The 20,787-nt window shown below is 46.7% G+C and overlaps 1 protein-coding gene and 1 long non-coding RNA gene across 2 annotated transcripts in view; one reads left to right on the top strand and one right to left on the bottom strand.

The window, feature by feature from the left end:
- ALPK2 (alpha kinase 2) overlaps positions 1–20,787 on the top strand; it is a 141,778-nt gene that overhangs the window by 14,275 nt on the left and 106,716 nt on the right. The window contains exons 2-3 of the mRNA XM_052660223.1: positions 888–1,015; positions 4,615–4,732. Of these exons, the coding sequence (XP_052516183.1) occupies positions 892–1,015; positions 4,615–4,732 (242 nt within the window). The 5' untranslated portion in view covers positions 888–891. The remainder of the gene's footprint in view (positions 1–887; positions 1,016–4,614; positions 4,733–20,787) is intronic.
- Positions 1–20,787, bottom strand: part of LOC128067273 (uncharacterized) — a 44,090-nt gene that overhangs the window by 6,863 nt on the left and 16,440 nt on the right. The window lies entirely within an intron of this gene.

Raw genomic sequence — 20,787 nt, 5'->3', positions numbered from 1 at the left:
TTGTACTGATGAATCCGTGCTTGCTCAGAAATGCCAGCCCACTTGCTGCCCTCCCCGGGGCACCTGCCTGCTGCTTGGAAGGAACAGTAGTTTCCCGGTTTCTCCTGGAAGAAACATGTCCCACCTGGTGATTCCTTTGTATTGTGTCAACTCCACTTTTGGGAGGCAAACATGCATGAACACTGTTTTGTTTTTTTAATTGTCATCTTTCTTGAGTTCATTTTTTTAAAAATGTATTTATCTGGCTGCACCAAGTCTTCATTTCAGCATGCAGGATCGTTAGTTGGGCATGTGAACTCTTAGTTACAGCTTCTGGGATCTAATTCCCCAAGAGGGGATTGAACCCGGGGCCCCCTGCATTGGAAGCGTGGGGTCTTAGCCACTGGACCACCAGGGAAGTCCCAGATGCACACACTTCCTGAGTCCAGTAGGAATCGACTTTGAAAGAGGTGGCACTGGCTGTAGGCTCAGTTTTCCCTCCATCTGGGCTGTGGCCGCCCTGTCATCCACCAGGAAGCAAGGTTGAAACAGCTTCTGCGCTCCCTGGGGCACTGGCAACCTCTGCAGATTTTGATTGTGACCACCTGGGGGAGCATACACCTGGCATCTAGTGGGTGGAAGCCAGGAATGCTGCTAATGCCCAGGCCTGCCCCTGCCCCCATAACATTTCTGGCCCTAATGTCACCAGTGGCTGGTGAGAGAGCCCACCCAAGGACCCCCAACCTGCCCACCAGCATGACCGCAACACCCCGTCTTCCACAGGCCAAGGGACCTCATTTCTTCTCTCCCTGAGGACCACTCACAGGGCGGTGGGACTTCTGGAATTCCTGAGAAACATCAGAGATGTCCCAGAATGGATGGTGATGTTGGGGATTGTTATTTTTCAGGCTCATGTGGCATGAAAGGATGGCAGACTCAGGAGAGGCTCAGAGGCGCGCACTTTGTTTTTTATCTACGTTGCTTTCCCAGAAAGTTCCTGAGAAGTCCGATGCCGTGCTTCGTTGTATAATATCGGGTAAGCATCTCTAGCTCTTCACCCTCTGAAATCTCCGTGCAGACCAGGTTTCTTTGGCTCACAAGGGCACTGTTAAAAACATCTCCTGGGAAGTTTAGTTCTGAGTAACTGATTGAGCAATTAAATCGTTATGACTTCTCTTTCCAGAAGATCTCTTCAAGTACCTTTCTGGACACGTTTTGGTGACCCTTCTCCACGTCCTGTTGTGATTCTTGTTTAGGCAACTCCCACACTTGTCCTTTTTTTTTTTTTTTTTTTTTCAGATAATCCACTCAAATTTCCTGTGGCGCATGGGAAGGGTATGAATAACTTCACTCTAGACAATGTACCTAACTCTTCTTCATTACCTTTTACTGATATCCCCACCTAGGCTAAATTCATCTCCCCACTGTTTGCCTTTTTCAGCTCTGCTGGTCAGCAGTGAAAAGGTTAAAACCAATACAAACACGCCCAGTGGAGGGAGAGTGAGATCAGGAGCTGGAATTCCCCGTCTGGAGCATAAATAACCCAAGGCTGGTCCACAACTTTCACCCTGGGAAAAGGGATTTATTACTTATTTATTTATCTTTGGGCTCCACTGCACGGCATGTGGGATCTTAGTTACCTGACCAGGGATCGAACCCATGACCACTGGCAGCGTGGAGTCTTAACCACTGGACCATCAGGGAAGTCCCCAGGATTTGGTATTAAAAGAAAATAGAAGGAAAGTTGTTAGGCAGGGAAGCAGTATTTGGTACCTTGTGAGTTGTTTTCTTCTCTTTCTTGGATTATGTCTACCCTTGAAAATACAGAGGCACTGGTGGTCTTGTCTAGAGGATGAAAGAAAACTTTTCACCCCTTTTTCCCTTTTTCTAGGTCCAGAGATGGGAAGAGCCAGTCTCTAAAATGGCTCTGCTTCCTTAGCAGAAGTTGCAATAAAATCTCACCTTCCAGTCTGGATCTTTGGGTATAGGACTGGGCACCTGACTCCCCAAGCCGAGAGGACAGCACCCCCTCTTTCTTGGTGTTTGTCCACAGCCATCCAGATAGAGAGACGGGCTCAGGCTCACTATTGAGCCTTCAGAATAGCCCCCTGTCTCCCTAGGAAGCCCAAGGTTTGGATGGGCCCTAATGTTGGATACTGGTCCCCACACACATAAGTCAGATGCTTGTGAAATGTTCTGCAGGTGGCTCTCAATAAGCGACCTGCAGGTAGGCTTAAAAACAAGGGTATGATTTTGGGGTGAGGTTTGCAGCAAGTAGAGGGTGAAAAGAGAACTACCCACTAGGTACAAGATACCACTTCCCTGTGCAAATCTCCTCTGGGGCCAATTATTCAGCTCTGTACCACATGAAGGGAAAAAAATGGTCAGTCAGTAGGAAGCCGGGGGATTCAATCAGCCCTGCTTACACCTGAAATGAAACACTGGAGCCCGAGAAATCAGAATGAGTCACCCAGGCTCAGCTTATGCATACTTGCCGACATGGCTTCCATAAATTCAGGAACACACCAGGGAGGAGCAATTAAATGCTTCCTAAGAAGAAATTCGGTAAAACTGACCCAAAGGGGAACACAAGTCTGATAAGAACAGGCAGAAATGAAATATGATCAGCAGCTTCCTTGATGGTTTTTCAGGGAAGCTCTTTTTTTTTTTTTTTTTTTGGTGGTTTAGTCATTTGCTTGAAAGAGACTCAGCCAAGCAGCTGCTGGAGATGTCCCTGCATGCAGGCTTGTCTGATGCCTGCGCCAGGGACCGATACCTAGTCGGTCTGCCTGCCTGGAGGAAGAGGAGGTGGGGAGCACAGCGGGGAGACCCCAAGTTAGAGGAGACATAGAGAGGAGGGCCTCCCTGGTGAGAAGATATTGCTTCCAAATACCAGGTTTTCCTCCAGTATAGGTGGCACATCTAATATGTTTTCAATGACATGGGAGCTAGTGAGAAAGCTCTGGTACACACTGAAAACCTTCCTGCCCTGTCTGTCACAAGGGGGAATAAATTCCACGAGGTGAATGGAATTCCTGAGGGGGTTTACCAGATTAGCCCATTAGCAGTCTATCTGGTTAACGATCACCAGGGCAAGGGTGAACCCCTTCTGAGGGGGAAAGCGTAGGTCCATTTCTGTGAGAACATCAGTCACACGTCCTCATGGCACCAGCCTGGGAAACCTACATTCCGGACTCCTTCGTCCTCAGGAAGACATGGTTTTAGCTCATCTATTTTGTTCTTTGCTTTTTCATACCACAATATAAATCAACTCTGAGCATCATTGAGGTATAATTTTCGAAAGGTAAAGTGATTCCCACGCAAATATGGAGTGAACGACAAAGATTTTATTCCATTCTTTTTCTTCTTTTCAGGAACTATTCTTCCATTATTTCACGTGGAACATTTTTTTAAAAGTCTTTACTGAATTTGTTACAATATTGCTTCTGTCTTATGTTTTGGTTTTTTTTTTTTTTGTCCAAGAGGCATGCGTGATCTTAGTTCCCTGACCAGGGATCAAATCTCTACCTCCTGCTTTGGGAGGGGAACTCTGAACCACTGGACCACAGAGAAAGTCTCTCAATTCTTTGAATAAACAGAACCAGAAAATATCAAGGCCTGGTCAAAGCGCATTTGAGAAATTGGGTGTTTGTAGGCAACTTAATAAACGAATGTTAGGATAAGATTGCTGAGTTAGATAGAATGTTGGTTATTGTCCTACATGGCCATAAACTGTAGTTTGTGGGGTTATCATGTCTTCTATGTGGAGATTATTTGCATCTCTGTTGCATAAAAATTCAAAAGTTTATATGTAACTTCAAGTCTGGGGATTATAATCAATAGTAATCATTGATGAAGCAGAAGGCATTTCCCCTGGATAACTCTGAGACGGACCTTTGTCCCATGTGACATTGAAGCAAGATACCATCCACATTTTCGCCTTATTTTTAAGTTGTAGATAATTTTTCTTAATAGCTTCTTTAAAAAAAAAATAGTAGCTAAGGACACTCAGTCTTTTAGAAAGTTATTTATTTATCAGTTTATGGCTGTTCTGGGTCTTCGTCGCTGCACAGGCTTCTCTCCGGCTGCAGCGAGCAGGGGCTCCTCTCTAGCTGCCGAGCAGGCTCCTCATCGCGGTGGCCGCTCTTGTCGTGGAGCACGGGCTCTAGGGCGCGCGGGCTTCGGGAGCCGTGACCTGTGGGCTCAGTAGCTGCAACTCCCGGCCTGTAGAGCACAGCGTCCATAGCTGTGGTGCATGGGGTCAGTTGCTCCGAGGCACATGGGATGTTCCTGGACCAGGGCTTGAACCCGTGTCTCCTGCGTTGGCAGGCGCGTGCCTTGTCCCTGGGCCACCTGGGAAGCCCTCTTAACAGCTTCTCGAGATTTTGAGCAGCACTTTCCATGTTGCCTGCTCCCCTGCCCCCACTCCGGCCCAGAATCCTCTTAGGCACGTAACATGCCCAAGAGTGCTTATTGAAGGAAGTGTTTTTATCCATGAGAAGAAGCTTTTCTGGTTCCCCAATGGCATGTCCATCATGCTTATCCTGATTATTTATCATCCATTCTTATTCATAGTTTTATGATTTTCCAAAGAGGCTTCACCTAGTAAGAATATTCTTATTTCTTTATCATCAGGCCAGCCCAAGCCAGAGGTAACTTGGTATAAGAATGGTCGAACCATAGATGAGTGTGGCAGTGTCTCCAGTTACAAATTCTTCGAGAATCAGTATGTTCATGTATTACACCTCTATTGGTAAGTGGATGTGCCTAGGCGGACTGTTGACTAAGCTCCCCATGTTCTGTCGTGTGCTGGTTACTATCGGGTAAGGTCGAAAGATTGGCTAGCGTTTGCTTTTTGAGTCCCGTTAGATGCGATGGACAGTCATCAGCCACAGCCTCCAGCAATGACTGCTAAACTCTGCCTGGTAATTCATCACCCTCCTCTAATTGCTGCCATGGATGGAACATGGTGGCCCAACCATTTCCATTCATTGAATAAGCTCTTTTAAAAGTCTTGTCCTCTCTGGAAAGTTAAGAAGCACCGTGAGATTTCATTATCTGTCATCCAGCATTTCTTGTGTAAGAATGAAAGGAAGAAGTGATGGGCCCGGATCCCGCAGCAAGTTGGTGGTGGAGTTGAGGCTGGAAACCGGACCTGCTGGCCTGGTTTGAGGAAGTGGTGTGGCCCAGCACACCGGTTTCTCATTCTTTTTCGTTCCCACAAGAACTGTGTGGTTGGGGTGAAATCAGGAAACGTCGTAGGTGAAGTGGAGAAAAGGAGAACTCCTCTGGTGGAAGCCGGGTGGCTCTTGTTCCCCAGTGCAGCCAAATCGGTCTCATGTCCCTTACAGTGGCTCTGAGGAGACCGAGGTCTGCAGGCGTGGCATGAAAATGGCTGAGAGGCATGGGTGTGTGTCAGTAGCCTTGGAGCTGAAAACAGCAAAGTGAAGGCTTGGGTTTGCATTTTAGCTCTGCCATTTTTGGGCTGTGTGACCTTCGCCAGTTACTTCACCTCTCTGAAACTCAGCTTTTTTATCCTCCAAAGGGTGGCTGAATGCATGAAATGATGTAATACTTGTAAAAGGCTTGTTATATAGCAGTTGCTCAATAACAGCTTTCTTGATCTCTGATCTTTGTTGTTGTTTCAAAGTAGGGTCAGAGGTCACTTTACCATGATTGAAATGCTTGACTCAGCTGGCCTGCAGCCCGTCTAACCTTGTGTTCAAGACATCCATTTATTCGTTCATTATTTAATTTTTTAAAAATTAATGTTTCTTTACAATTTTTTCTAAATTATGAAAGTATGATAACACATTTATAGGAAACTTGGAAAATACAGAACAAGTTATATATAGTTTGATTGTATATTACAGTTTTTTTTTAAGTAGATAAATTAAGATTTTTACTCAGGAGTTTCAATGTCAAACTCCCCAAAATTAATAGAATAAACAGATAGAAAAATAGAAGGATATAGTAGACCTGAAAAGCACTATGAGCCAATTCAACATAGTGAAGATTTTTATAGTTTTCACACAACAGCAGGATACAAATTCTATTCAAGTTCCCATAGACTGTAAACCAGGAGACGCTGGAATAATATATCCAGGGACATAAAACAATGCAAATTTGTAACATAAAAATTTCACATAAAAATTTCATGGTCCAAAGATAATGAAGTCATGCAGAGTCTGTTTTCTTATCACTGTGAAATTAGGTTAGAAATCAACATCAAAAGATATCTGACAATAAACCACATTGTTTCAAGTGCCGCATGGCATTTACCAAGAGAGACTTTAGCCCTTGAAAGCCTCAGGTTTATTATTTAATTTTAAAATGATATTCAGACTTCCCTGTAGCTCAAATGGCAAAGAATCTGCCCGTGAGGCAGGAGACCAGGGTTCGATCCCTGGGTTGGGAAGTTCCTCTGGAGAAGGGAATGGCAATCCACTCCAATATTCTTGCCTGGAGAATTCCATGGACAGAGAAGCCTGCCTGGTGGGCTACAGCCTGTGGGGTCACAAAGAGTCGGACACGACTGAGTGACTAACACACACAGTAAATGATATCCATCATGCAGCTACTATATGGCAGGCAGGTAGCTTAATGCCTGCATCGAGGGGAACAGAGTGAATATTGCTCAGAAAACCTCAAGTCTGTGAAGGAAGACAAGCGGTGAACAAACCATGCCATCTCCCCCTCTTGACCCAAGTACTGGGAGGCAGCCCACCTGCCACCGCTGCCCCACAGCCATGGACTGGGCTTCCTGCCTCTTCATTGCAACTTCGTCAAGGCTCTGCTCACCCTCCTCGTCACGCCAGCCAACTTAGAATCTACCTGTGTGCTGTGCTCTGCTGTGCCTAGTCGCTCAGTCATCTCCGACTCTTTGCAACCTCACGGACTGTAGCCCGCCAGGCTTCTCTGTTCATGGTGATTCTCCAGGCAAGAAGACTGGAGTGGGTAGCCTGTCCCTTCTCCAGAGGGTCTTCCCGACCCAGGAATCAAACCAGTGTCTCCCACACTGCAAGTGGATTCTTTACCAGTTGAGCTACCAGGGAAGCCTGCTGCCTGTATGACTCGCGGGCAGTTCTGTTGCACATGGATCTGTCCAGCCTCAAACATCCTCAAACATCCTCATCTCCTTTGCACAGGCCTCCCGTTGGGTGCTTATTTCCTGCTCAGGACTGATGATTGCTCAGTAGGCTGTGTTCCTTCCTGCTAATGGCAGGAACTCACTGTTTCATATTAATACATCTATGTGTCTATCCTATATATATTTGCAGCTGTGGTTATTAGTTTGTTTATATCAGCATTGGCAAACTTTATCTATAAAGGGCCAGATAGTAAATACTTTTGGCTTTGAAGCCCAGACAGTCTCTATCACAACCCCTTAACTCTGCCATCATAGTGCCAAAGCAGCCATAGACCAAAAAAATGAAACAAACAAACAAAAATCCCCCAAAGACTTATGGTTGTGTTCCAATAAAACTTTATTTGTAGAAGCAGTTGGGAGCCAGATTTGGCCCGTGGACCATAGTTTGCCAGCCCCTGGTCTAGATAGTAAGATCCTTCAGGGCCTACATAATGTACTTCGTATGTATTCCACTCCTACCTTTGTGCCTCTGAGCACTCAACACGTTTCTTGATTGATTAATTTGGGTCTTACACTAAACTAAAATATTATACTCACTTTATAACCAAAAGAGAAGCTCAATGTGTATTCTTTTACTGATGGAATACCATTTAGGAATTGAGATTTGCTAATTGTTGTTTGTACAGGCTGAGGAATATAGACAAACCAAACATTTTGTGGGGTGTTAGGAGTTGAGGGGTAGCCAGGCTGAAACCTGGGGCAGACGGGTAGGTCACAATGGGAGAGACACAACACAGGAAAGAGAAAGTTAGCCAGGGAGCTGGTGCTATGCTATGTAAAGGTCAGGGCTCTCGTTCTCTGCTCTGAAGGTCCGCAGGGCGGTGATTCACCCTGAAACTGAGAAGTTTAATAGAACTGGACATGGAACAACAGACTGGTTCCAAATAGGAAAAGGAGTGCGTCAAGGCTGTATATTGTCACCCTGCTTATTTAACTTATATGCAGAGTACATCATGAGAAACGCTGGGCTGGAGCAAGCACTAGCTGGAATCAAGCTGGAATCATCAATAACCTCAGACATGCAGATGACACCACCCTTATGGCAGAAAGTGAAGAAGAACTAAAGAGCCTCTTGAAAGAGAAAGAGGAGAGTGAAAAAGTTGGCTTAAAGCTCAACATTCAGAAAACTAAGACCATGGCATCTGGTCCCATCACTTCATGCCAAATAAATGGGGAAACAGTGGAAACAATGGCTGACTTTATTTTGGGGGGCTCCAAAATCATTGCAGATGGTGATTGCAGCTATGAAATTAAAAGACACTTACTCCTTGGAAGGAAAGTTATGACCAACCTAGACAGCCTATTAAAAAGCAGAGACATTACTTTGCTAACAAAGGTCCGTCTAGTCAAGGCTATGGTTTTTCCAGTGGTCATATATGGATGTGAGAGTTGAACTATAAAGAAAGCTGAGCGCCTAAGAATTGATACTTTTGAACTGTGATGTTGGAGAAGACTCTTGAGAGTCCCTGGGACTGCAAGGAGATCCAACCAGTCCATCCTAAAGGAAATCAGTCCTGGGTGTTCACTGGAAGGACTGATGTTGAAGCTGAAACTCCAATACTTTGGCCACCTGATGTGAAGAGCTGACTCATTTGAAAAGACCCTGATTATGGGAAAGATTGAGGGCAGGAGGAGAAGGGGATGAGATGGTTGGATGGCATCACCAAATCAATGGACGAGTTTGGGTAGACTCTCGGAGTTGGTGATGGACAGGGAGGCCTGGCGTGCTGTGGTTCGTGGGGTTGCAGAGTCGGACACGACTGAGCGACTGAACTGAACTGAATTAAACTGAATGTGCTCTTTCCAAGTTCCTGCCATTTGAAAGGTAGCCCCCCTGCTGGGAACGGTATTCAATCCTAACGCAGATGAATAATAGTAGGGCAATATGATGGTGAAGGACAGGGAGGCCTGGCATGCTGCAGTCCATGGGGTCACAAGAGTCAGACCCGACTGAGTGGCCGAACAACAACAGGATAATAGATCTGGCTCCATTTTTTTTCTGCTTTGATGGTAAACATGTTGGACACTAATCATCTTTAAAAGTTCTGGTGTCCTGCACTTGGAGTTCTGAGCTGTAGCTGCCCACAAGCAGGCAATAAACCCACTAACACTTGTCCTTCACTCCTGACAAAGTCAGTCCCCAGTCCAGGTGATTCCAGTGAGTTGTCCAAGATGCAAAATGCTTTAATCTGAAAATATTCATCTGTAAAGTAGTTTGACTTCTACCCATATGTTACATGCTGGTTAGGAAAATGAATAGGATTTTGTGCAAATGCCTATCAAAGATTGTAAGTTATTTGTTAGTAACCGTATTAGTCTTAAAATTTTTTGCCATTATCAATATAACATAAATCGCCAGATTAGTGTATAGTAAACTACCTGAGTTTAGTCTTTCAGTCTAAAGAGTTGTTAGATATGTGAAAGCTCCTGTTTCTGTGTTTCCCGAGGGCTCTTCCTGGCTTAGTGTCCCATCTGCGCTTCTGCCGTGAGGCTGTGAGCCCTGCTGCCGTGTTTATCCACGTTCTCGTCTTCCCTCTTTCCTCAACGCGGGAGTCCTTCTGCCCGCATTCTTCCTGCATTCTCCTCGTATTGCTCTAATCCCGTGAGACTGTGTATTTACAGCAAACAAGGCTATCTGGAGAGACTGATTACCACAGGTCAGGTGTGCTTGGGAGACAAAGACATGGAAAGCCAAGAAAGAGTTGGGAGAGAGAGAAGTGTCAATAATAACCGTAGAGCTTGTACTGTAGCATGAAAGCATTTTTTTCCTCCTGGAGATATAGGGGTTGGGACTTCCGTGGTGGTCCCGTGGTTAAGAGTTGGCCTTCTAATGCAAGGGGTGCGGTTTTGATCCCTGATTGGGGAATGAAGATCCCACCCACATGCCTCGTGGCCAAAAAACCAAGATATGACACAGAAGCAGTATTGTAACCAATTCAATAAGGACTAAAGATGTGGCGGTTGGGAGGAGGGGAAGAAAGTGCAAATAGATGTCTTCTACCTCATCCTGAAAGCAAGTCGCAATATATATACAAACTGGGAACTGTGGTCTCTTATGAATGGAGTTTAAAGACAAGCAGTGAAGCAACAGATGACACTGTGTCTAGGAACCCACACCTAGAGAGAGATGCCGTCTCCGCAGCATGGAGGCCTCTTTGGATGGTCCCGGTCCCAGCCAGCGGTGATGAGGGCGAGTCTAGGTTAAGAGTGAAGTGGGAGGGAGGGGACGGGGGAGGCCAGGGCAGGAGCCCTGGTCAGAGGGACGGGAAGCAGCCTCGCTCGCTCTCTCGTCGGCTCAGCCCTGGCGTTGGCTGGTCTGGAGGCGGACCCTGTAGACGACCTGGTGGGGACAGTGGCCGGGAGAACCGCAGTCACCACAAAGAGTTTGCTCGTATGTGTGTGGGTCGACTAGGGTCCCCCATATTCATGTTCACCTGGAACCTCAGAGTGTGACCTTGTTTGGAAATAGGGTCTACCCCCCGCCCCCCGCCCCCAATACCAGGCACGCAGGGCTCTTTATTTATTCATTTATCTTCAGCTGGGCTGGGTCTTCGTTGCTGCACTCGGGCTTCTCATTGCGGTGGCTTCTCCGGTTGCGGAGCACAGGCTCTAGCGCGCAGGCTCAGCAGTTGTGGCGCCCGGGCTCGGTTGCGCCGAGGCACGTGGGATCGTCCTGGCCTGGGATCGAACCCATGTCTCCTGCATTGGCAGGTGGACTCATGACCACTGAGCCACTAGGGAAGCCCCAAAGTAGGGTCTTTGCAGACGTACTTATTCAAGATAAGATCATACTTAGATGAATACGGGCTCTGACTGATATCTTTATACAGAGAGAGAACAGAGACACAGATGGAGGGAAATGGCCGGGTGAAGACAGGAGGAGATGGCGTGGTGCCGCGTGAGGAGGGAAAAGCCCAGGCCTGCTGGCGGCCCCAGGCGGGGAGGGGCGAGGAGCGATCATTCCCGAGCCTTCAGAGGGGCCTCCCTTCAGCGTGGACTTCCCAGCCGCCAGAACAGTGAAGGAACACATTTTTGTTGTTTTGTGCTGTTCTCTGTATGGTGGTTCGTTATGTCGGCTCTAGGACATTAATACGTGATATGTCTGAGTATTCTTTAAAAAACGCTGCCCTTCACCTACTTAGTATAGAACGGACCGTTTTTTTTTTCTTCTGATAACCAGAGTGTTGTTCCCAAGATACCAGCTGAGTTCATCCAGGCCACTTGGGAGGTGTCAGTGGGTGCAGGGGCAAAGAACATTTTCCAACTCTGCCCTAAGCTGGGTATTGATTGCTCAAGATTTTGGAGGGAAAAAAATCCATCTGAGGGTTTCCCGAGGCACTTATGTTTTTTGACCCCAGGGAACATCTGGCCATGTCTGGAGGCATTTTTGATTGTCATGGCTGGGAGGGGGTGCTTCCGGCATCCACTGGATAGTGGCCAGGGGTGCTGCTGAATGTTCGATATTGCTCAAGGCAACGCCCCACAACGAAGTACCACCCATTCTATAATGCCAGTAGTGCTGAGGCTGAGAAATGGTGTCATCAACCACCCAAAAACAGAGTGCCCCGAAGCAGCAGCAGCTGGTTAGTTCTCCCGATTCTGTGGGCTGGCACTGGCTGGCACTGCCTGGCTCACTCATGCTCACTCATGGACTTGAGTCAGTCCGAGGCTTGGCTGGGCGGGGAGGACCAAGGTGGCTTCACCAGGAGGAGCAGTTGATGCTGGCTGTTGACTGGGCCTTCTCACTTCTCCTCCATGTGGACTCTGATCCTCCAGTTGGCTAGAACTGGCTTCCTATATGTGGGTCTCAGGGGAGCAATATGGAGAAAGCTCCAGCAAACGTTCTTGTTGAGCTCCATCCCAATACCACCCCCACCACATTCTCTGGACCAAAGCAAGTCACGGGGCCAGACCAGAGTCAAGAGGCAGGAAGAGAAATGCCACTTCTTGAACAGTAGAGTAGCAATGTCACACTGCACCAGGGTGTACACAACCGAGTGAAAGGAAATAGTGGCCACATTTTGCAGTCTACTATACCTCATGCTAGGTCGCTTCAGTCGTGCCTGACTCTTTGTGACCCTGTAGACTTTAGCCCACTAGGCTCCTCTGTCCATGGGAGTCTCCAGGCAAGAATACTGGAGTGGGTTGCCATGCCCTCTTCCAGGGGATCTTCCCGACCCAGGGATCAAACCCACATCTCATTATGTCTCCTGTCTTGGCAGGCAGGAGTTTAATAATAAGCTTTGCTGCTTGTGAGTTATGTGACCTTAAGCAAGTCAATTAACTTCTCTGAGCGTCAGTTTCTTCATCTGTAAAATGAGTGTTTGTGATGATGTATTGAGGTGATTTATGCAAAATGATCAGTGGAGTGTACAGGTCACTGCAACAAATTTAGTTGTTTTTAGTTAGCAGTTAACACTCCCTGAAAGTCTTGTATTCCTAGAATTAATCTGAAAGAATTACTTTGTCTTAGCCAAGTGTGCTTAGAGCTGGAATAATTTTATATGCATAGTTTTGAAAGTGTTCGAATCAGTTGAGAATTTTCAAAGACAAGAAGAAAATGGATGTTTAACAAGAGAACACAGGATTGAAGCTGTTTTTATCATATATTGATACTACAGACTCTGTTTGGATGGTTTTTAAAAGGTGGAATCTCTGAATCTGAATCTGTGATTTCAGTGAAGTCTGGGTCTTCTCAGTTTTTCCTCACGTCTGGATGGACAGATGCTAGGAGTCTTGGGGGCACTGTTAAATTCCTGAAGCCACTCTGGTTTGTAGCTGGCAGAGGGTTGTTCATAAGTGCTTGTTGTCTGAGCCCAACTTTGGCCCTTGAGGGGCCCTCAGCCGATCTGTATACCCAGGGAAACCCAAATTCTTTCTCAGACATCTCAGAAACATGAGTTGTTGGTCGTGAATGAGGCTGGGCAAACGAGAAGAGGTCAGTTAAGAATACCTCCATTCTGGGGACTTCCCTGGTGATCCAGTGCTTAACAACCTGCCTTCCAATATAGAGGACATGGCTTAGATCCCTGGTTGGGGGACTAAGATCCCACATGCCTCAGGCACCTGAGCCCACACACACAACTACTATGCGCCCTAGAGTCTGACCACAGCTAGAGAGAAGTCTACGCTCCCCAAGGAAAGACTTTGCATGCTGGAAACTAAGACTCGAGGCAGTCAAAAATAGAAAAGTATTTAATTAAAAAATGAGAACATCTTTATTTTTGGAAGAAACACCTCAAGGAACACATTCTGCTAAAGGTAGAAGGGTCACCATCAACTTCACTTACAAAGGACAGGAGATTGTATCCACCATTGAAAGCAAGGATTTGGATCCAAAACTGAATATGGATTAAATCCCAGATCTGCCTCTTACAAGCCATATCATTTTGGGCAAGTTACTTAAGCTGTCTGGGTCACCATTTCCTCACTTATAAAATAGGGGTAAAGATAGTATCTGCTTTAAATGATTGACCCAGGGATTAAATCAACACATGCCAAGAATTTAGAATACTCTTTAAATAATTGTTGCTTTGTGCAATTTGAACATGTTCCCCAACACGCCAAGCCATGCGCATGCTCAATTGTGTCTGACTCTTTGCGACCCTTTGGACTGTAGCCTGCCAGATTCCTCTGTCCATGGGATTTTTCAGGCAAAAACATTGGAGTGGGTTGCCATTTCCTTCTCCAGGGGATCTTCCTCACCCAGGGATTGAACCCGCATCTCCTGTGTCTCCTACATTGGCAGGCAGACATCGAACTATAATTTTGGAACAGATTAAAAACAGGGCAATTTAGAGGTAAGAAAGGCAGCTAAGTTTGGCAGCATTTCCCCCATCTGCTATTTCCCTCTTGGAGAAGAAAATGTAATTAACATGTTTGATAAAGGACTCATTGGGTGGAAATAAAGATGACTGAAGCTTGCTGCAATTTGGCCAAGAGGGAAAGGCATTTCATCCGAGGTTGGAAAGCATTTTGTGAACTTTGTGTTCCCGTGAGCTTAAGTAGGTGTCACAAATCTTAAAGATGAGTGCTAGTGCTTCTGGCACCGGGACGGCTCTGTGTCCGAGCATGGAGCCAGGGCGGGCTCCTGCAGCATTCTTCCTGAATGAATTCAGCCGCTGTGCTTCGTGGCTGTTCCTCCGACCACGGCCAGGAGCAGTTTCTCAGTGAGTCGCAAGGGTCTGATGAGAAGCACCCATTTGGTCCCCGGGATGAGAAGGCCGTGCTGATAATGTGCTGCCTGTCTTCACTTTCCGGTTTTAACTTCACAGGTGAGTGTCTCAGCGGAGTGGATGGTGACAGGGCCACGCCACTGGATGCTCAACCTTTCTTGTGTGCCAGCTCATTCTTTCCTGGGACAGGACTTGGATGGGTTGCTCCCACCACAGTGTTGGCTCTCAGGGCAGATCCACAGCTCTGAGGTGACAGGCCAGTCCAAGAGTCCCTCCCCAGATGGTGGGATAGCCAGAGAAAGGTGCACTGGAAACTGGACACAAGCTGAATGGCTCTGGAAGGGCCCCTCCATTGACACCTTCTGAGAACTTGGAGAAGACCAGTAACATGAGGGAAGTTCATGGGCCAAGTGGGGTTCACTCTTCCTTTGTAATCCCAGAATCATGGGGTGAGTTTCTGAGAATTGGGAAGATGGAGAGTCCAGCTGATGCAGAAATTCCTGCACTAGTGATCACCTGACCAACGTTGATGTCCTCTTTCAAGGTGAACCTCATAGAGACATTACCTGAGGGACATCCCTGGTGGTCCAGGGGATAAGACTCTGCCTTGAAATGCAGGGGGTCCAGGTTCCCTGCCTGGTCAGGGAACCAGAACTAAAATTCCACATGCCGCAACTAAAAAAAGATCCCATGTGCAGCAACTAAAGATCTTTGCATGCCTCAGTGAAGATTGAAGATCTTGTGTGCTGCAACTTAGACCCAGTACAGCCAAATAAATAAATAATGTTAAAAAAATTTTTTTTTAAAGTTACTTGACAGTGAGTTAGGGCAACTGGAACTGAATCAGGTCTTGTGAGTCCCAGAAAAGTTTTGCTTCAACCCTGAGGGGAGATGCAGGGAGGGACGGGACTAAGAACATAGTTTGATTGGGAACTTATTTCTGTCCTGACCAACCTAGCCCTGTTTTCTCCCTGTCAAAGGTCTCCCATGAAATTTACCTCCACTTTTGCTTCATCGCCCCTGGAAGCCTCTCCTGCCCTCCCCACCACCCTCTACCTTTCACTGTCTTAGAATTCCATGCTTGCCTTGGACCCCTGCCTCAGACTCTATCACTTCTGATTGCCTGGCTTGCCTGCTCCAAAACCCAGGCACTGGTTCCCTTTCTATGAATCCTATAAGGCTGGACCAATCCCAGCACGTTCAACCTCTCAGGTCCTGAGCCATTAGCCCAAGCCTCAGGCTGAGTCCCACACATGTGGATGGGGAAGCCTGATGCTCTGGACCCTCCCAGGACCCCTTCCAAACCACACCTGAGCCACCCTTGAACCTAGGAATGAGCTCGATGCATGAGAGGTGTTTGGATATGGCATTATCTGTTGACCTTGCCTGTATGAGCTCAAAAATACCACAGACTGGGAGGCTTAATCAATAGGAGTTTATTTCCCATGGTTCTAGAGGCCTGAGATCAGGGTGCCAGGAGGGTGGGGTTCTGGTGAGGACCCTCTTCTGGGCTTGCTGATAGCTGCCTTCTTGCTGTCTCCTCACGAGGCAAAGAGAGAGAAAGTGATTGGGGGAGGACAGGCTCTCTGCTCTCTCTTCTTGTGAAGGCACTAATCCTGTCATGGGGGCCCCACCCTCACCCTTACCTAAATTTAGTTCAGTTCAGTCGCTCAGTCGTGTCCGACTGTTTGCAACCCCATGAATCACAGCACACCAGGCCTCCCTGTCCATCACCATCTCCCAGAGTTCACTCAGACTCACGTCCATCGAGTCCGTGATGCCTTCCAGCCATCTCATCCTCTGTCGTCCCCTTCTCCTCCTGCCCCCAATACCTCCCAGCATTAGAGTCTTTTCCAATGAGTCAACTCTTTGCATGAGGTGGCCAAAGTACTGGAGTTTCAGCTTTAGCATCATTCCTTTCAAAGAAATCCCAGGGTTGATCTCCTTCAGAATGGACTGGTTGGATCTGCTTGCAGTCCAAGGACTCTCAAGAGTCTTCTCCAACATCACAGTTCAAAAGCATCGATTCTTTGGTTCTAAGCATTCTTCACAGTCCAACTCTCACATCCATACATGACCACTGGAAAAACCATAGCCTTGACTAGATGGACCTTAGTCGGCAAAGTAATGTCTCTGCTTTTGAATATACTATCTAGATTGGTCATAACTTTTCTTCCAAGGAATAAGCGTCTTTTAATTTCATGGCTGCAGTCACCATCTTCAGTGATTTTGGAGCCCAAAAAAAGAAAGTCTGACACTGTTTCCACTGTTTGCCCATCTATTTCCCATGAAGTGATGGGACCAGATGCCATGATCTTCGTTTTCTGAATGTTGAGCTTTAAGCCAACTTTTGCACTCTCCTCTTTCACTTTCATCAAGAGGCTTTTTAGCTCCTCTTCACTTTCTGCAATAAGGGGGGTGTCATCTGCATATCTGAGGTGATTGGTATTTCTCCCGGCAATCTTGATTCCAGCTTGTGTTTCTTCCAGGCCAGCATTTCTCATGATGTACTCTGCATATAAGTTAAATAAGCAGGGTGACAATATACAGCCTTGACGTATTCCTTTTCCTGTTTGGAAACAGTCTGTTGTTCCATGTCCAGTTCTAACTGTTGCTTCCTGACCTGCATACAGATTTCTCAAGAGGCAGGTCAGGTGGTCTGGTATTCCCATCTCTTTCAGAATTTTCCACAGTTGATTGTGATCCACACAGTCAAAGGCTTTGGCATAGTCAATAAAGCAGAAATAGATGTTTTTCTGGAACTCTCTTGCTTTTTCCATGATCCAGCAGATGTTGGCAATTTGATCTCTGGTTCCTCTGCCTTTTCTAAAACCAGCTTGAACATCAGGGAGTTCACAGTTCACGTATTGCTAGAGCCTGGCTTGAAGAAATTTGAGCATGACTTTACTAGCATGTGAGATGAGTGCAATTGTGCGGTAGTTTGAGCATTCTTTGGCATTGTCTTTCTTTGGGATTGGAATGAAAACTGAGCTTTTCCAGTCCTGTGGCCACTGCTGAGTTTTCCAAACTTGCTGGCGTATTGAGTGCAGCACTTTCACAGCATCATCTTTCAGGATTTGAAACAGCTCAGCTGGAATTCCATCACCTCCACTAGCTTTGTTCATAGTGATGCTTTCTAAGGCCCACTTGACTTCACATTCCAGGATGTCTGGCTCTAGGTGAGTCATCACACCATCATTATCTGGGTCGTGAAGATCTTTTTTGTACAGTTCTTCCATGTATTCTAGCCACCTCTTCTTAATATCTTCTGCTTCTGTTAGGTCCATACCGTTTCCGTCCTTTATCGAGTCCATCTTTGCATGAAATGTTCCCTTGGTATCTCTAATTTTCTTGAAGAGATCTCTAGTCTTTCCCATTCTGTTGTTTTCCTCTATTTCTTTGCATTGATCGCTGAAGAAGGCTTTCTTATCTCTTCTTGCTATTCTTTGGAACTCTGCATTCAGATGCTTATATCTTTCCTTTTCTCCTTTGCTTTTCGCCTCTCTTCTTTTCACAGCTATTTGTAAGGCCTCCCCAGACAGCCATTTTGCTTTTTTGCATTTCTTTTTCTTGGGGATGGTCTTGATCCCTGTCTCCTGTACAATGTCATGAACCTCAGTCCATAGTTCACCAGGCACTCTATCAGATCTAGGCCCTTAACTCTATTTCTCACTTCCACTGTATAATCATAAGGGATTTGATTTAGGTCATACCTGAATGGTCTAGCGGTTTTCCCTACTTTCTTCAATTTGAGTCTGAATTTGCTAATAAGGAGTTCATGATCTGAGCCACAGTCAGCTCCTGGTCTTGTTTTTGTTGACTGTATAGAGCTTCTCCATCTTTGGCTCCAAAGAATATAATCAATCTGATTTCAGTGTTGACCATCTGGTGATGTCCACGTGTAGAGTCTTCTCTAGTGTTGTTGGAAGAGGGTGTTTGCTATGACCAGTGTGTTCTCTTGGCAAAACTCTATTAGCCTTTGCCCTGCTTCATTCCATACTCCAAGGCCAAATTTGCCTGTTACTCCAGGTGTTTCTTGACTTCCTACTTTTGCATTCCAGTCCCCTATAATGAAAAGGACATCTTTTTTGGGTGTTAGTTCTAAAAGGTCTTGTAGGTCGTCATAAAACCGTTCAACTTCAGCTTCTTCAGCGTTACTGGTTGGGGCATAGACTTGGATAACTGTGATATTGAATGGTTTGCCTTGGAGATGGACAGAGATCATTCTGTCGTTTTTGAGATCGCATCCAAGTACTGCATTTCGGACTCTTTTGTTGACCATGATGGCTACTCCATTTCTTCTGAGGGATTCCTGCCCGCAGTAGTAGATATAATGGTCATCTGAGTTAAATTCACCCATTCCAGTCCATTTTCGTTTGCTGATTCCTAGAATGTCGATGTTCACCCTTGCCATCTCTTGTTTGACCACTTCCAATTTGCCTTGATTCATGGACCTGATATTCCAGGTTCCTATGCAGTATTGCTCTTTACAGCATCAGATCTTGCTTCTATCACCAGTCACATCCACAACTGGATATTGTTTTTGCTTTGGCTCCATCCCTTCATTCTTTCTGGAGTTATTTCTCCACTGATCTCCAGTAGCATATTGGGCACCTAATGACCTGGGGAGTTCCTCTTTTGGTATCCTATCATTTTGCCTTTTCATACTGTTCATGGGGTTCTCAAGGCAAGAATACTCAAGTGGCTTGCTATTTCCTTCTCCAGTGGACCACATTCTGTCAGACCTCTCCACCATGACCCGCCCGTCTTGGGTTGCCCCGTGGGCATGGCTTGGTTTCATTGAGTTAGACAAGGCTGTGGTCCCAGTGTGATTAGATTGACTAGTTTTCTGTGAGTATGGTTTCAGTGTGTCTGCCCTCTGATGCCCTCTTGCAACACCTACCATCTTACTTGGGTTTCTCTTACCTTGGGCGTGGGGTATCTCTTCACGGCTGCTCCAGCAAAGCACAGCTGCTGCTCCTTACCTTGGACGAGGGATATCTCCTTACCACCGCCGTTCCTGACCTTCAACATGGGATAGCTCCTCTAGGCCTTCCTGCGCCTGCGTAGCCGCTGCTCCTCAGGTTGCTCCTTCCGGCCACCAGCCCTGGCCTCGGGCTCAGGGTGGCTCCTCTCGGCTGTTCCTGCACCGTCTCAGGCTGGCACTCTAGGCCGCTGCCCCTGACCTCGGACGTGGAGTAGCTCCTCTCGGCCGCACTCAGTGCGCCGGCTCGCTCAGCGCCCCGGCTCGCACCTAAACTTAATCACCTGTCAAAAGCCTTGTTACCAAACACCATCATATTGGGAGTCAGGGCTTTAACACATAAATTTGAAGGGGACACAATTCAGTCTATAGCACTGCTCCAAATTTGGAAGGTGTCCCAACCATGCACAGGGTCAGGCCTGGACCAGGCCAGTAGGGGTGTATGTGGGACCACTGGTTAAGAATCAGAGATTTGCTGCACTCTGCAAGGCCATGAGTGGGTATTTTACAAGGGCTGGCTTCAGAGTCATAACCTCCCAGGTTCAACTGTTAGCCCTAAGTCTCTTAGTCGTATCCGACTCTTTGTGATCCCGTGGACTGTAGTCTACCAGGTTTCTCTGTCCACGAGATTTTCTAGGCAAGAGTACTGGAGTGGGTTGCCATTTCCTTCTCTAGGGGATCTTCCTGACCCAGGGATCAAACCCAGGTCTCCTGCATTGCAGGCAGATGCTTTACCCTCTGAGCCACCAGGGAAGCCCCATAAAGGGTAAAGTGGGAATAATAATAGTATCTACCTTGCAAGGCTGGGGGAAGACGTCCTGAGATAATACATAGAAGGTTTTTAGAACAGTGCCTGGTATTGAGCAAATGCCAGGTAAACGTTCACTTTTTTCAGGGCCTTCTGTGTTTTGTTAGATACTGTGAGTCACTCTTAGTCATGGGAGTTTGAAAGTGGGATTAGGTTACCTTCCCATTTTAGAGAAGATGGGGGCCAAACGGATCTCGGAATTCTTTTTTAAAATAATTTAATATATTTATTTTTTGGCTGTGCTGGGTCTTCGTTGCTGCATGGGTTTTCTCTGGCTGTGGCGAGTGGGCGCTGCTGCAGGCCTGCTCTCTCGTTGTGGTGCTCAGGCTTCTCACTGCGGTGGATTTTCCTGTTGCAGAGCACGGGCTCCAGAGCAAAGGCTCAGTACTTGTGGTCATGAGCTTAGTTGCTCCTTGGCATGTGGGATCTTCCTGGATCAGGGATTGAACCTGTATCTCCTGCATTGGCAGGCGGAATTTTTACCACTCAGCCACCAGGGAAGCCCTTAGAATTCTTGAATGAGAATCTTAGTGTGATTCCAGAGCTGGTTTAGAATGACAAGGGCTTATATAAGTGTTAAGAAGTGAAGTGAAAGTCACTCAGTCGTGTCCGACTCTTTGCAACCCCACAGACTGTACAGTCCATGGGATTCTCCAGGCCAGAATACTGGAGTGGGTAGCCTATTCCTTCT

This window comes from Budorcas taxicolor, chromosome 22, assembly GCF_023091745.1.
Source record: "Budorcas taxicolor isolate Tak-1 chromosome 22, Takin1.1, whole genome shotgun sequence".
Taxonomy (NCBI): Eukaryota; Metazoa; Chordata; class Mammalia; order Artiodactyla; family Bovidae; genus Budorcas; species Budorcas taxicolor.
Note: the sequence above shows the minus strand (reverse complement) of the source record. Positions and strands in the feature narration are given on the sequence as shown.